The 16661-nt window shown below is 38.7% G+C and overlaps 1 protein-coding gene across 1 annotated transcript in view; it reads left to right on the forward strand.

Moving 5' to 3' along the window:
- Positions 1 to 16661, forward strand: part of PRTG (protogenin) — a 120489-nt gene that overhangs the window by 51569 nt on the left and 52259 nt on the right. The window contains exons 3-11 of the mRNA XM_018557557.1: positions 4933 to 5077; positions 5792 to 5925; positions 6170 to 6307; positions 6450 to 6608; positions 7555 to 7714; positions 7846 to 8093; positions 10696 to 10860; positions 12160 to 12465; positions 14445 to 14633. Coding sequence (XP_018413059.1) covers positions 4933 to 5077; positions 5792 to 5925; positions 6170 to 6307; positions 6450 to 6608; positions 7555 to 7714; positions 7846 to 8093; positions 10696 to 10860; positions 12160 to 12465; positions 14445 to 14633 — 1644 coding nt within the window. The remainder of the gene's footprint in view (positions 1 to 4932; positions 5078 to 5791; positions 5926 to 6169; positions 6308 to 6449; positions 6609 to 7554; positions 7715 to 7845; positions 8094 to 10695; positions 10861 to 12159; positions 12466 to 14444; positions 14634 to 16661) is intronic.

Raw genomic sequence — 16661 nt, forward strand, 5'->3', positions numbered from 1 at the left:
ATCAGTGACCACAATAATGATTCCCAGCATTGGCATCAGTGACCACAATAATGATCCCAAGCATTGGCATCAGTGACCACAATAATGATCCCAAGCATTGGCATCATCGACCACAATAATGATCCCCAGCATTGGTATCAGTGACCACAATAATGATTCCCAGCATTGGCATCAGTGACCACAATAATGATCCCAAGCATTGGCATCAGTGACCACAATAATGATCCCAAGCATTGGCATCATCGACCACAATAATGATCCCCAGCATTGGCATCAGTGACCACAATAATGATTCCCAGCATTGGCATCAGTGACCACAATAATGATCCCAAGCATTGGCATCAGTGACCACAATAATGATCCCAAGCATTGGCATCATCGACCACAATAATGATCCCCAGCATTGGCATCAGTGACCACAATAATGATTCCCAGCATTGGCATCAGTGACCACAATAATGATCCCAAGCATTGGCATCAGTGACCACAATAATGATCCCAAGCATTGGCATCATCGACCACAATAATGATCCCCAGCATTGGTATCAGTGACCACAATAATGATTCCCAGCATTGGCATCAGTGACCACAATAATGATCCCAAGCATTGGCATCAGTGACCACAATAATGATCCCAAGCATTGGCATCATCGACCACAATAATGATCCCAAGCATTGGCATCATCGATCACAATAATGATCCCCAGCAGTGGCATCAGCAACCACAATAATGATCCCCAGCATTGGCATCAGTGACCACAATAATGATCCCCAGCATTGGCATCAGTGACCACAATAATGATCCCCAGTATTGGTATCAGTGACCGCAATAATGATCCCCAGCATTGGTGTTAGTAGCATTACTATTAACCCCCCCCCCCCCCCCTTTAACTCCTGGGCCAGTGGCAGAAAAATACATTAGTGGCCATTGGCAGTGGGTTTTTTTTATCCCCCCCACCCCAAATTGAAGCCCAACAGGACCCAGCACGCTGCATGTTTGCATGTTAAGCACTAGGTCCGGACAAAAATCTAAAGACTGTTGTCTAATGTTTATAGATGCTTTCACTCTGCATTGTACTGCAACCATTATATAGGATTGGGACTCATTTATTTACTGTAGTGAGTTGGAGTTGAGTATCCAGTATCAGACTCTCAAGGCTAAATGTGAAATCTGAGACTGCTTCTTTTCAGATTCATTACCCAAGGCCTTGCAATGTGTTGGATGAGGAAACACAACAACTTCCAAATGCAGTAGTAATAAAGTCTGACAGCTTTGGGAAGTAACAACTGTGTTTAAGCTTCTTTGATTTGTAAACCACAAAGGGGATTAGCATGTTGATGGAAGGAGGGGTATCCTGCAGATGAAATATACCATGCATCTACTGCCTATAAGCGGAAGCTGGAATTTACCGATAGGTATTAAGATAATTGCCATTAGTCCTTAGACTGTGAACGTTCCAGAATGTCTGACTGGTATCAGTATTTCTTATGATCCTGCAGAAATATACTTCCCCATTTCTTGATGGGTAAAATACAGATTTGACATCCTGTTAACATTTTTTATTCAGATCAAGAAAAGAAGGGAAGTAGAAACCAGGCTGTAGTAGAGATCACAAATATACAAGTTTTTCTAAAGATACGTTTGAACTTTCTCATTATTTCTTTTTTATCTTTTGTTCATAATGATTAAAATGTTTCTAGTTGGCATTTTTGCATGTTTGTATAGTAACAGTTATTATGTATTTCAGTACATGGGGAAAATAAGAGGAAGGATCGATGGATTTGGCAATGCTACTGCTTTTTTAGCACTAAATTACTAAGAATAGTAGAAATGGAATAGTCTCAGTATAGACGGAAATATAATATTTCAGTAACTTAACATTTCATACTAACGATTCTGTCTGCCATACTCCTTCACCTTTAAGCTGGCCATACATTGGTAGGCTTTCGTATTAAATTTTGTGCCAAAAATCTCATGAGAACATTCCATAATGACATCAGAAAATTGATGAATGTCATTTGAAATTTTGTTTGATTTTAGCATTCACTGTTTTTGTTTGTTCAACAAAAATTTTCCATCCTGCTTTTTTACAACATTTAAAATTGATAGTTGAATTGACGCCGTTAACTATTAGAAACCTTTTTATATGAACAAAATTCTAACTATGTATGCCCACCTTTTCCAGTGGTCTGTGTGACCCCTAAGGCAGATTAGCAGGATCTAGTTGCTATTTTGTACATTGCAGCAGCATAGAAAAGCTGTGAACTCAAACCCATTATTTTGAGTACATCTTCTTTAAAATGGTATTAAAGTCAAAAGGTTTTTGAGCTATTTCAAATGCTGATTAAATCACTCACAGTGGATGCTGCTTGAGATTTAAAAGTTTTAGCTTCCTGCAGAATAAGCTAGTCCCCTGGGCACTGGTCCTGATATCTTGTTGGGAAAGGGTGGTTCCTTTCCCTTGCAGGGTCCCGTGGAGCCACCTTGGTGTGTATTAGTAAGCTGTGAGTGTCTCCACAAACACACAAGCACAGCAAGGTACGCCTCTCCCCTGCTTCCTGTTCCCCTTTCTTCCCTACTACTTCCTCTTCCCTTCTCCGAACTAATAGATGGATAGCTCCTGGGGACTGTGCTGTCCCTTGTGATCTTGTTCTCAACAGGAAGTTCAGGGAAGCTGAGCTGAGAGAGTTTGAGCCAGCTGTTTGGAAACCTAATTAATATAAGTGTTTGGGCAAAAATGTAAAGAAATGTAAAGTATATTTGATTGATCTGGATTCATTATTGAAAAAAAATGAAAGTTTAATGTTACTTTAAAATAATCTTAGCACAACCCAAGACAATTCAAAAACAGAATATCCAGCTTGAGTTATATTTAGACCGTACACATCTTACCGTGTTCATAATTTTGCATACGCTGAGTATGCTAGAGAATTCCGTTGGTTACGTGAAAACTCCAGGTAGGGAATGAGGAGCTGCTACAAGCAATAAACTTCAGAATAATACAAATTTCTAGTGCAGATTAAAAAGCTGACTGCTGTAGGCTATTGCTCCACTTTTAGCATTTTGTATCTGATAGACCAGATATCATTAGTGTAATGTGACAGATCACGCCAAATCCTAATGCTGTTACTGGTATCTCCAAGGAAAGCTTGCTGCATGTTTTTGTAATGGATGGAGTACACACAGGTGGTATGTACGTGGTTTTAGAAGCCTTGGGGTGGGACATTTGACACAATGGCTAGTGTTGTTTTCTCCAGGTTGTAAACTCGAGAACTACCAAAATACTAAAAACAAGGGCTAAACTCCTAATAAAAGGCAATTACATTTACGGTGTTGTGAGGGCGATTGTTTTCATGAACAGCATAACCCTGTGTACAGCTTTGATGTGGCTTCTTTTTAATGGTTTACTTGACCCATCATAACATTGCTTTTACAGTTTGGGGTTTAAATTGACATTTACACTGATGCAGAAAGTGCAATAACAGATTGTGCTTCACAAAAGATGGGATTACCATAGAAATGATAGATTGACTGAGGACAATAAGCTCACGAGCAGCAAAGCACAAAGACAGAAGAAAGACACTAATTTTGAAAAGGAATGCCAGAATATTACACATTTTTACTTTATCGGCGCATCCTAATCATGTTGCAGTAATTATCGGCCTGTTATTAACTGATATGCTGTGTTCAAATAGCAAGAAGAAAGGACACATGGTGATTACCATATGAATTGCTCCGAGGCACATTTTAAACATACAGGAGACCATGCATAATACATGGGATCAGTGAAAAGAGGGATTTGTATGACATCTCGTGCTACTTTGTTATTAGTAATTTCTCATAGTTACTGTTGGCCATTGCAGTATACTTTACCATTTTTACATTAGTATTCATTTATTGTGCATATATTAGCTTTAGACTTGAATTTTAGAAAAAAAGTGCTTACTTTAGTCTGACTTTGGCAATAGGACATTTTTTGTGTTGGTATAGCTTTTAGGATCGGAGGTTACAAAGAAAAGAAAATGATGGATTCCATTTACTTTAAGCTCTTTGTATTGATTGTGAAATTAAGTACACTGCAAATTCAGTGTCAAGAAAAAGAAAACAGTTTGTGTGATGCTGCTTCTGCATGTTGGTCTGAGATTGGATTTAAAGTGATATTAAAGTCAAAAGGTGTTTAAGTTATTTCAAATGCTGATTGGATCTATGTAGCTTGTCCAATGCATTCCAATGGAGCTGTTCACATCTCACAGCTCAATGTCGCCTGTAGCCCGTCGCTGAAGCTTGTCGCTTGTACATGACCCTTTTTTCGGGGGATGTCGCGCGATTCGGCCCCAATAGACTCAATGGTGTCGTGCGAAATCACGCATTACCAGCGATATTGCGCGACTTGGTTGCGCGATATCAAGCAACGGGTTACTTTTGCACTGCAAAATGGAAGGAAAGAATGATGTCACATCAAGATCGCTGTTGATTGGTTACAGCCCAATGTAGCAGCGACGAAGTCCCACCTCAAAAACGCGATATGTAGTGCGATAAAATGTGCACTGTCGCTCAATATGACCTGTACCGACAGGAAGTTCAGGGAAGTGGAGCTGAGAGAGGTGGAACCGGCTGTTCTGAAACACTGTAAGGGTTTGGACAGAACTTTAATGAAATACTATGTTGGCCAATGTGTGAGTTGCAGGGCAAAGTCTGTATTCATTATTTGGTTTCCTTATGACTAGTCAAAGTCAAGAGAGTAAAATCAGCCTGCTTTAGGTTTTATCCTCTGCTGTAAATCTTTATCTAGTCAGTCAAGCACAAGTTAATTAAAAATAATATTTCCCAGAATTCTGGTGAGGATATTCCATTATGAAGCATTATGAGCTAATTATGTGTTCTGTGCCCAAGAAAGTGCTTAGTAACTGAGTTCTATTTCCTTATTTCAGCCATGTCTGCCTTTGAAGAGCAACCAGTTTCAATTCAGGTACAAGATGGAGGAGTGGCTCGTTTCTCTTGTAGGATAACTGCAAATCCTCCAGCTGTTATTACGTGGGAAGTAAATCGCACTGCTCTTCCTCTTGCCATGGACAGGTAATGGCTCAATTTTGAAAAAATAAAACAATTAATAGACAAAAGTGTTTTTGTAGTATTTGACTTGTAAGCTCTCATGAGCAGGGCCCTCCTAACCATCTTGTGTTAATTTGTATTGGATGGATGGCACCTAATGACTTGCCGCCCGACTTCCTGATTGGTCAGGAAGCCAGGCAGCCTCAGCAAGTGAAACCTGTGTTCTTTCGCTAGAACACTGTCTTCACAGGCAATTTGGAAGCCGGGCAACGGGTCATGGTCCCCTGCCTGACTTCCTGATAATCAGCGCACCCGGCACTCGGCATCGGTATTTGTACTCGACATCGAAAAAATGGTATCGGTGCATCCCTACTGTACAATAATAATAGTAAGTATTATAATTCTCAGATCTGATAGTGGCTTGCTAGGTTGAAACCAGACACTATAAATGTATGTATTATTTATTTATTACAAGCATTTATATAGCGCTAACAATTTACGCAGAGCTTTACACAGTACACATTCACATCAGTCCTTATCTCACATGCATACATATGAGGACCAATTTAGTCAGGAGCCAATTAACCTACCAGCATGTCTTTGGAGTGCGGGAGAAAACCGGAGCGCATAAATAGAGTTACTGTATATGCCATTTATTTGGTTCCATTGGCTTTTCATAAATGTAAATCATTGATTTCGACTTCTTTAAAAAAAATGTGCTTTCCTGTGTATTTAAAGGATTACTGTGTTATCGAAAGGAGTTCTTCAGATCTATGGTGTCACAAAAAAGGATGCTGGAAATTACAGATGCATAGCTACCTCCATGTCAAACAGACGCAAGAGTGCTGAAGCCACATTGACTGTTCTAGCAGGTTTGTGTCCTTACTGTAATGTACACATTCGTTCTTTGAGCTGGATTCATTTTTAAATATTCTGATTTTGTGAGATCATCTACTGGAGACCATAGTTGTTAGAAATGACTGGCACACAGAAATGTTCTATGTATACAATATAATTGTATGTAAAGAGCTTTGTGAATCTGCTGAGGTTTACATTTTGATTAGATTTTATCAGTTCTGCCATGAAATGATTACTCTTTGGTTGTTCCTGAACTAGGCACACTGATGCAATCTTTAAAGAAACCGGTAATCATAGCACCACCTCAGAATACAACGGCCTCTGTGCACCAAACTGTTACACTGGAGTGTATGGCTACAGGAAACCCAAAACCTATAGTGTCCTGGAGCAGATTGGGTAAGAGCATATTTTCCCATGTAGAGTAGATTACGTATTGATAATGGCATTTAACATGTAATGTTTTTGATAAGCATTTTAGATATTATAGACTTTCCAGTTCTCATGAAGACAGAACAATTAAAAAACAGTTTTATCCTAGATCAAAAGCCCATTGATGTCTTTAACACAAGAGTGCTGGGTAACGGGAACCTTGTTATTTCCGACGTGAAGGTACAGCATGCAGGTGTATACATCTGTAGAGCGACAACAGCGGGAACTCGCAACTTCACAGTGGCAATGGCTAGTGTTGTAGTTCTGGGTAAGATTAATTTGTTATTGTATACTTTGTCTTGCCCACTGGGCTTTTATAACAAAACCTGTTGATCTCTGTAATGTGGTGTGTACAATTTAAACACAAAGGGAAAAATAATTTAAGCATCCTAGTGAAAACCTAATTTTTCTACTGTTTTCTATGGACTGCATATATATTTGCTGTGTAAAAGCATTTGTAGAGATATTTGCTGTGGGTGTTTTGCTACCACTGCACTACAAGGTTTAACTGCTGATTTTGGTCTAGGGAGGAAAATAACTAAGTTATACTCACCTGATTTTCGTGTCTGGTCAGCTACAGTAATGGTAGTCCCTCGGTATCCTCATGTTCAATATAACGTGTATAGAACGTGATGACTCAGGGACCTTAAACCACTGCAGTGTGAGGGGGGGGGGGGGGCTCTAGGAAACGGTCTGGATCTGCAGCTTGGAGGATTGGGTGAGTATACATTTTTTATTTTCTTCCCTAGACCAAAATGAGCAGGGATAGCCCCACTTCAAGGGTTAATAAAAATGCCATGAGTTCTTCTTTAAAATGAATGATAGTGAATGTATTTCAGCACTGCTGATACCTTAGAAATTATTTTGGCTGTTTCAAGTTCACTTTAAATGGGGGAAATTTAAGAAAAATTGTCATACAGTATGGTCTTTAGATCATTACATTACACTATATCACTAAAGCTGTTGTTTCCACTACGCAAAGATTTAGCTGCGCAAGAGGATTATGATGAGTTTGGATGTTTAGTAGCCTAGTGATGATCTCACTTGATTCCCTGATCTCATTTGGGGTTTGCATTCTCTAAGGGTTGTTTTTAACCAGTTGCCATACATTTATGCTGATATCTTTTAGCAATATACATTGTACAATATACACTGATGGGTTATTCAGAAAGTCTGTTTTACATCTTCACCCTGTAATGTTTTAATCCCTGAAGCACCTCCATCATTTGCTGAACGGCCAGAGAGTTTGACAAGGCCACGTGCAGGAACAGCTCGTTTTGTATGTCAAGCTGAAGGAATTCCAATTCCAAAAATCTCCTGGCTCAAGAATGCAAGAAAGATACATTCTAATGGAAGAATCAAAATGTACAATAGGTAGGAAGACAATGATCTGGTTTTGATTGCTGTACATTTTAATTACAGTCTATGTAGCCATTTCCCCTGAAGAATACAACAGTGCATAATGTTTCAATTTACAAAATTTCTGTCTCTCTTTTTCACTTTAGTAAACTGGTAATTAATCAGATTATCCCTGAAGATGATGCAGTATATCAGTGCATGGCAGAAAATAGTCATGGCTCAATCCTTTCTCGGGCAAGGCTTATAGTGGTGATGTCTGAAGACAGACCAAGTGCTCCTCGTCACCTTCGAGCTGAGACAGTGTCCAGTTCAGCCATTATACTGTCGTGGGAAAGGCCGCTGTACAACTCCGAAAAAGTCATTGCTTATTCTGTGCATTACATGAAGGCGGAAGGTGAGATTAAGTCAATTGCAATGTGTGTTTAGAAAAAAAAAGCCTATAGATTTCTGACAGCTGCAACAGCCTTTGTCCCTTTTATAAGATTTCCCTTTCCCGGAGCTACCCTCGTTTTCAATCAAGAATACTTAATGAGCATCTACAAATTCTGTTACCATATCAAATGGGTCATTGTAATGGTGGCAATGCCTTTACCTTTTTTGTTTGATCCCACCACTATTTTAAGCTCTCCAAGTAACTCTTACCACATTATCTTAAAAATATAATATAAATAAATTATAAAATTCTCATGTTAACTTATTGTTATGTGAGTTCGATCATCCCTTAAATCGGCTACACCAAAATTGGACTTTTAAAGTACTAAAAAGTTTAATCTCATATGACCCTGTATAGCAAACAAAAAAAAATATATACAATTATATTAGTTTTGGTAATCCTTTGTACATAACTATATTTCAATAAATAAAATATATATAAAACAACTTATACTTAAAAAAGAGATGCTGTTCAAAGAAAGCCAACAGGTGTTCTTTAAAAAGGAACAGACCTTGCATTTAAATGAGTGGGTTAGTGTGCTAGGCAAGCGAAAAGGTCTGATGAGAGTACATGAGTGTATTAATTCCTTGTTAGCAATTTGGAAGCTCTACAAAGGGTGTAGTGATTCTGTTTGTAGGCTGGTCTCACCCCCTATTATGGCTATTTTATCAGGCCTCCGCATGAGGCCCAGTGGCTCATTCACTCCAAGAACAAGGCCTTTTAATTTGAGCCTAAGGATCTTGTTTAGCGGGTCAAAAATCATGCCACGACATTCCTAATTAACAAACCATCAACGGCTCTGTTGTGAGATGCCAGTAATCTTGTCTAATTAAAATGCTTTTTAGTCAATTCAGATATGTGGGAAAGCTCAATAGTGGAATTTGGTTCAGGGTTTTGTTTATAAATTTAATGGCAATGGGTGGTGGGGGAGTTTTGATTGAGTTGACATGTATTTCGGTGTGAAATGGTCTTGAACCACAACAGCCTTCAACAACCTTATTCCGCTTACCAGTTCCTGTGTATAGGAATTAGGAAGCAACAAAGGCAACAGCAGTAATGCAACCCTCTGCATATTTCAATATGAATTGCTGAAATTTTTCCTAAGCTCATTAAGACACAACACATTTATATAGTGAATTCTCTTTCTTGTGCCCGCCTTCATCTTTTCCAACTGCTGTAATAGATTTCAACTATATAATCGCCTCTTTTACAATACGGCTTTTTTGTGCGCTTGTTGTTTCTGATAAAACGGCTTGTTGCTGAATGGCGCGGTTCATAAAACGGGGTTTGTTTTTGCCTGCGTTTAATCACACGGATTTAAGATGTAGGAATTCTTAGTGGTTAAATGGTAACTCCATTAACAGTTTTTTTTTCAATTAAAGCAGTTTACAAAAACTTGTTTTGAGTAGTTATGGAACACTTCTTTATTGTTACTTTTAATGAGCTTAGGTTTCATTTATTCAGATTCTATATAGCACAACACAATGCACCGACACACACAAGCATCCTGTTTATTTTGCATCTTGATCCATTTTTTTCAGTGAAAAGCTTAACAAGCTTAACACTTTTTTAGAGAATTATTTGTATAGGTGGTTAAAGGGCAAGTTCACCTAAAAGTGATATTTTATCTATAAGTGGGCTGACCAGAGAGGTAGAGTGCAGCACCCTCAGAGTGGTTACAGTAAGTGTACAGACTTGACTACTCAATGCATATATTGAACCAGTAGATTCACCCGAGAAATATAGTAAAGTTTTAGTTTTGATTTTCTACCAAAAACTGAGATATCAATTTGCAGTGACCCTGACCCTTTAAGAATCAGATTGCATTGTATACTATGGTTAATGATATCTGTGGTCCACAGGGAATAATCTCAGCTCCACCTACCCTAACCTGTAAAAAAAAAAACCAAAATGCCATCATTCACCCAATATAGAATAGTCAAAGTGATGTGTCACTAAAATGTAAGAGTAGTTTCATATTTCATTTTTTTATACCTCATAGTGGTGAGAAGTAGGCATAGGTAGATAGCTATGTACAGAGCATGTGCATCAACGAATAATGTTAGGAGTTGTTTTAACCCTTTTATTAACATTTGATGTAGAGTTAATCTGCTGTTCCTGTGGGAATGGATATGTTGTGGCTGGATTTGTGGACTTGACCACGAGTACACATGTAAATGCATAGAGAAAAGCATGTTTAAAAGATAAATGTGCACACTTGCTGTGTACTTGCTATGACCAAGGTATTACTCATGGCCATGATCACAGTAAAGGTGCTGAGAGCTGGATGCACCAACCCCTGGCTGACCACAGCCAGTAGACTATATTGAGTGGCATTAAAACTGTTTAGTCTAATTAATATGTCTTGCTCATCCTCTTACTCTTAAGAGTCAAAGAGACAAACTATTTTACTGTGCACAAGTAACTTACAGTTGTCTGAAAACAAATATCAGTTAAAGCCTTTCGAGTGGATTCAGTCAAATTAGGATTAACATCACCCACTGATGGTGAGTTCTGGTTTTGTGTAATGTGCGAGAGTAATGCTCTTGTTGCCTTTATTTAGGTTTAAACAATGAAGAATATCAAGTGGTGATTGGGAATGACACAAATCACTACGTCATTGATGACTTGGATCCTGCCAGCAACTACACATTTTATATTGTTGCCTATATGCCGATGGGTGCAAGCCAGATGTCAGACCATGTTACACAGAGCTCACTTGAAGATGGTAAGGCATTCGTTGGAATGCTTGTAATAATTTGCAAAGAGCATGTTATCACCTGCTTTATATAGGAATGCATGTAATAGTTATACGATGGTAATAAGCATTCATAACAGTAACCCATGTCTAGATCAAAAAGTACTGTAAGTGCTAAGAAACCAATTCCATAAAGATATAGGCCTCATGCACACAAGCAGGCTGCGTTTAAGCCCTAGAGAAGTCATCTTGTAAGTATAAACAACTTTACACTTCCCAGATCACTTTTTTCTATGATGGCCTTAGTTGCATTTGATATGCGTTGACATGCGTTCAAACAAATTTACATGCATTTAGCCGCATAAAACTGGGCTAGTCGTACCCGCGGCGCAGTGTTGCTGGACGCCTAGGTGTGCATTCAGTCATAGAAAAGCGTTATGAGTCCAGGTGTGTGAGATCCAAACGCACATGAACTCAATGTTTTGGTACATAGTTTGCATGAGGCCTTAAACTGATGCGCTGTTGAGTCTAAACAAAAACATTTCTATAGTTTCTAATGGAATAGGTTTATAGATCTCTAAAAATACAATGTATGAATTGTAGGCCTTGACTGGCACATGGAAAACCGGAATGAGAGGTCTTGTTTCAAAAGAGCAGATACTTTTTTTGTTTCTGATTTAGACATGGTTAGCTTCAATGTTGGGTTGGGTTAATGTAAGTGTAGTGCTAAGGATGAGGAATAGCCTTACACTGGTCCTAATTTTATGTGTGTGACTGTTAAAGATGTATTCCAGGCAAACCGCTAACTACACAGATGAAATACATACAGTATAGAGGAGCTGTTTTACCTGTATTTCTGTCCATTCATTGCTGAAATTTACACAGCTCAGCCACACAGCACAGCCAGCCTAGAGCCCTGACTTTTGCAGTTAAGTAATACAACTAGAGCTTCTCCCTCCCCAGTGTTCAACGGGACAGTTAATCAGAACAGCAGACTGATTATCTCATCTCTCTTTCACTCTGATCTTTTCTCCTGTCAGCACATAAGCACTGCAGCACACCTCATTGGCTTCTTGTGCTGCAACCTCTATTGTACCGGAGATTGCAAGAGGCTGATATGAAGTTAAAATCATATACCAACACTAGTTATTTAAAAAAAAAGCATTAATGATTGTTTAATGAACACCATCCACCATAAATTGGTGCTTTTATATTCCTGGAGTTCAGCTTTAATATTATCTGGACCCCATGAACAATGTTTTACTTAAACTACATAACTGCATAGTGGAGTACTTTACAGATGGTATGTGTTGTATTTATCTGTTGCAGTTCCACTGAGAGCCCCGGAACTTAGTTTGACAAGCCGCAGTCCTACAGATGTTCTAATCTCATGGCTTCCCATCCCATCCAAATTCCGTAGAGGAAAGATTATACTTTATAGACTGTCATTTCGAATGAGCACTGAAAGTTCTGTTCAAGTTCTAGAGCTCCCTGGTACCACCCATGAGTATTTCTTAGAGGGGCTGAAGTCAGACAGTGTCTACCTAGTTCGGATAGCAGCAGCAACAAAGGTGGGATGGGGAGAATCATCTGCCTGGACATCCCATCGCACACCCAAAGCCAGCAGCATAAGAGGTAAGTGACCTCTTATATTTATGAGACAATCCTTTTTGGGAAAGTTACTGTTGGTATTTTTAGTGTTTTCATTTTGCCTTTATTGGCATTCTAAAGCTCTTTAACATTGCAGAAGTAAATTGAATAACTCAAGGCTGTACAGACTCATAGGGCCAGATAGACAATACACCTAACAAAAGTTATTGCTGGCTCCTTACACTTTGAACAGCTAATATTGTTGTCAGGGGATACAGGTTCTCTGGGAGCTTTTAGGTTTTGGAGTGGACTCCTACCTTAATTGCACAAGGAATTTACTATCTCTGGGTTTATTTAAGAGTCATTTACATTTGTAAATTACCTTGGGAAGATATAAGAATTGATTTCCGCTAGAGGAATCTAATTTCTTTTTCAGTATTATTTTCATATATATCTTCTTGATGTTGGTTTGTGTTGTGTAAACCTTGTTTCTAGACGTAGCGTGCAATGGTATATGTGCATTGAGGGAGCCATATTTGCTCATTACATATGCAGACTCTGCTTCCTACTTTGGAGACTGGCATTTCTCATAATGGCAGTCTATGGGTGCCAACGTACTGAAAACTTTGCAAATGTTAATGGAATTTTAAATACATTATCAGCTGAATAATTGGAGCATTTGTGGGATTGACAAAATGTAAAAAAAGTGATTGGACTTCAATTGCACTGTTATGTATAAAAATGTTGGACAAGTACTTCCCACTGGAAATTCCAGTGCCGGCACAAAAAAGTTTTAGTTTTTTTCTTCCTATGAAAACAATCATGCTGTGGAATTTGGTTGGGTGGACAAGAGCTGGTAGGTAGGACTACACAGCTATTGATAAAAAAGGTCATCCACAGCTGTGACTTGTAAAGTTAAATAAGATTAAGTCAGGTAACCTGAAAGCTATGTAAGGGTCACAGAGGGCACTCTTTTGTGACAGAGACAAACGTGACAGGCATTCAGCCTTCATTTGTGTATTTCTTGTTCTGGGTCAACAGAGAAATTTGGCAATGGCTGGACTAAATGAACCTGTTTGTTCAAATCTAACCAGCTGTGTAGTTATATCACATGTGATCTTAAAACCCCCAAAAATCTTAGATCTTAAAGTCACAAAAATATTGAGTGAGCCAGAGAGGAATGAGTCATTTGTTGTTGCCATAGTCCTTTTTTACTAATTGGTCAAATAACAGTTGTCTCCATTTGTTTTGGTGGCATTAAAGCTATATCAGAGTTTGTTGACAGGTAAGCAGCTCTATCCTGGTCACACCCCCCCCCCTCCCCCCCTTCTCTTCTTTGCAGTGACGTGGAGACTGGAAGGGTAGAGAGCTGTTTCCAGAGCAAAAATAATAATAATCAAACCCCTATTGTTCAGTTGGCCCCTTTCCCACAAAACACTCATACTTACATGGAAGAGTAATAAAAAATATGCCACTGCATGTCCCCAATTGTTCTGCTCAGCATGTCGTAGTTAAGCAGGTCTGCATTAGAAGCAAAACACAATGAATAGTTGTCTTAAAGCAAGGAAGACAGAGACAAATGTTTCTGGGTTTCTGATTTTGGAACTCAGGCTAACAGCCTTCTCAGGTAGAAAAGGGACAAAATTGTTAAAGAAAGCTATATTTAATGATCCAAACAGCTGGACAACTAAAAATCATAGACTTTTTGTTTTGTTTTGTTTAGACTACGTTCTTTAACATGGTAAAATTAGAAGATACTCATAGTTTTTAAAAAAAGGCCCTGTCTGTAATATTGAAAGCTCTCACGAGCAGGGCCCTCCTTACCATCTTGTCTTGATTTGTATTGTAACTGTAATGTCTTCCTTATATTGTAAAGCCCAGCACAAACTGTTGACACTATACAAATCCTGTATATATAATAATAATAATAATAATAATAAGGCATCATATCAATTGTTGGGTATATTGATCATTAATAATACTAATCCATTTCTAGCTTGTAAACCACTTCTGATATTTTGTAGCACCAAGGTCTCCAGAGTTGCGGTTGGATCCCCTAAACTGTACAACAATAGCAGTGAGATGGCAACAGGATCCTGAGGATACTGCTACAATACAGGGCTACAAACTATACTATAAGGAGGAAGGACAACAAGAGAGTGGTCCTATCCTGCTGGATGTCAAAGACTTTGATTACAACATTGGAGGGTTAGGTAAGTGTTATGTGATTTACAGGAATCTGACTGTTCACCTTTCCAACATCCTATCAGTTCTGATAACATCCTAGCTGGCAATCACCCTGCAGAAAGCATGTGCAGCAATAAATCTGACCTGTCAGTAAACCCATCCTAATTAACCTACAGGATGACAGGAAACAGATTCATTTAACTAGAAAACACCTCCTGTGATTTGTTGCTTACATTTGGACTGTACTGCTTTGTGTTATAGTAAGTAAAGTGTAGAGTTGTATGTTTTACCTGACTTGTTTCTAGAGTCAGTGCTTAGATCTAGACACATTAGGCTCACTAGGTTCATTTGGTTGCTTTATCACTAGTTGTGGTGGATGGGGGAAGCAAGGGATTTCTTTAATTAAGTCTATGGGGCTGAACGGGAGAAACCTTGCTGTGTATGGCTTGCTTAAAGTGGACCTTTACCCATATCTTTAAAATAACAACAGACACACCTTTAGAAATGTTTAGTAATGACATCTATCTACAAACACATACTTCTAGATAATTGCAGGCTTTGTATTCTTTACATACCCTATTTCTCTTTTCTTCCCCAGTCTTCTGACAGTGGCCATGTTTACTAAGGGCAGATTACTAGCTCTCCTATTACTTCCTGGATTTCTGGCTCATGTGACTAGACATGTGACTAGGACATGTGACCATGCACATCATCTCAGGGGAGGAAAATGCCTTTCCCAGAGATCTCCTGAGATTACCGATGAGATTTCCCAGCAATGCTCTGCTGGTGACAAGGCAATTCCAGTGTGCATTGCATTGGAAAACTAAAGTAATTTGCACTTTCAAAGCAGGAAGTGAATGCGCTGCAAGTGTAAGTAATTCAAAATCACAGCATTCTAAAACTGACATGTCTATGTTATTATTAATCATGATACATAGAGGAATGCATTGGTAGACTTTGATTTTTGAGTGTAAAAGTCTGCTTTAAGTAAAACTCCTTGGGAAGGAGGGTGAAGATACAGTATACAGTACTGTGCAATCTGGATAAAAAAGGTAGGGATGACGAGGCTAGCCAATAGTTTGTTAGTAGAGGTAGTGTTCAGCTAGGTATACACTGTTAGATTATATTTTGTTTAGCTTTCGGGCTGAATAAAAAAATCTAACAGATTCCTTTATTCACTTTTCAGCGTGGATGGAGAAATCTCCCACTGTGACTATAGTATTTTGACAGTCAGCCCCACCAGCCATCAATATACCTGAACAATGCATGCACTGCCTGGCTCCTTTGATTTTTCAGTCGAAGGACGTGGGGTGAAAGCCAGCAAATAAGCCCTGCAAGTTTTGGTCAGTTTGTAAGAATCGGACGCAATGTGCTCTGTGTACACCCATTAGGTATAGAGGTTGTTCTAGTCTGTGGTTACATGCTGCCTGATGATTTTGTCTTGAACTGTTCAACAATAGAATCCATATCGAAAAGGCCGTATTACACTATGAACATCTTTTTTTGGTTTCTGTGCACCTCTGGTGTTATATTACACATTAGAATGCTATATTCTGTCTTTTACACCTCCATTAGATAAAAGAAAGACCCGATCTGAAACCGAATAGATATAATGATTCAATAGAACTTGTAGGGATCTAATTTCATCTGTCAATGCATTCTCCAGCACAGCATTGTCCTAGGCCTCTTATATTCAGAGACAATGCAAACCTAAAATATGACATATGAATGAGTTGATTTAGAATTTTGATAAAGCAGATTATTCTTCTATAATACATGTGTAAACGTTCTATATTGACTGAACTCTACTATGCAAATAGTGAGAGCTGTGAAAGAGACTGGATGTGTGAATCACAAATCTCTATTTACAGATAATGGGCTTTTGGCAGCCCAGTCAGTGGACATTACAGGCAAAATGGCTGAGTTAACACAGAATAGAGCTTGATGAATTACTATCACAAAAAATCAGTGAGGGCGATTAATCAACAAAGCTTTCCAACAGCCGCCTGTGAGTTTGTAAACTTTATTAAACTTGTGGCAAGTGTGCAGTTCAT

This window comes from Nanorana parkeri, unplaced genomic scaffold, assembly GCF_000935625.1.
Source record: "Nanorana parkeri isolate BGI_ZX_2015 unplaced genomic scaffold, ASM93562v1 scaffold290, whole genome shotgun sequence".
Classification (NCBI taxonomy): Eukaryota; Metazoa; Chordata; class Amphibia; order Anura; family Dicroglossidae; genus Nanorana; species Nanorana parkeri.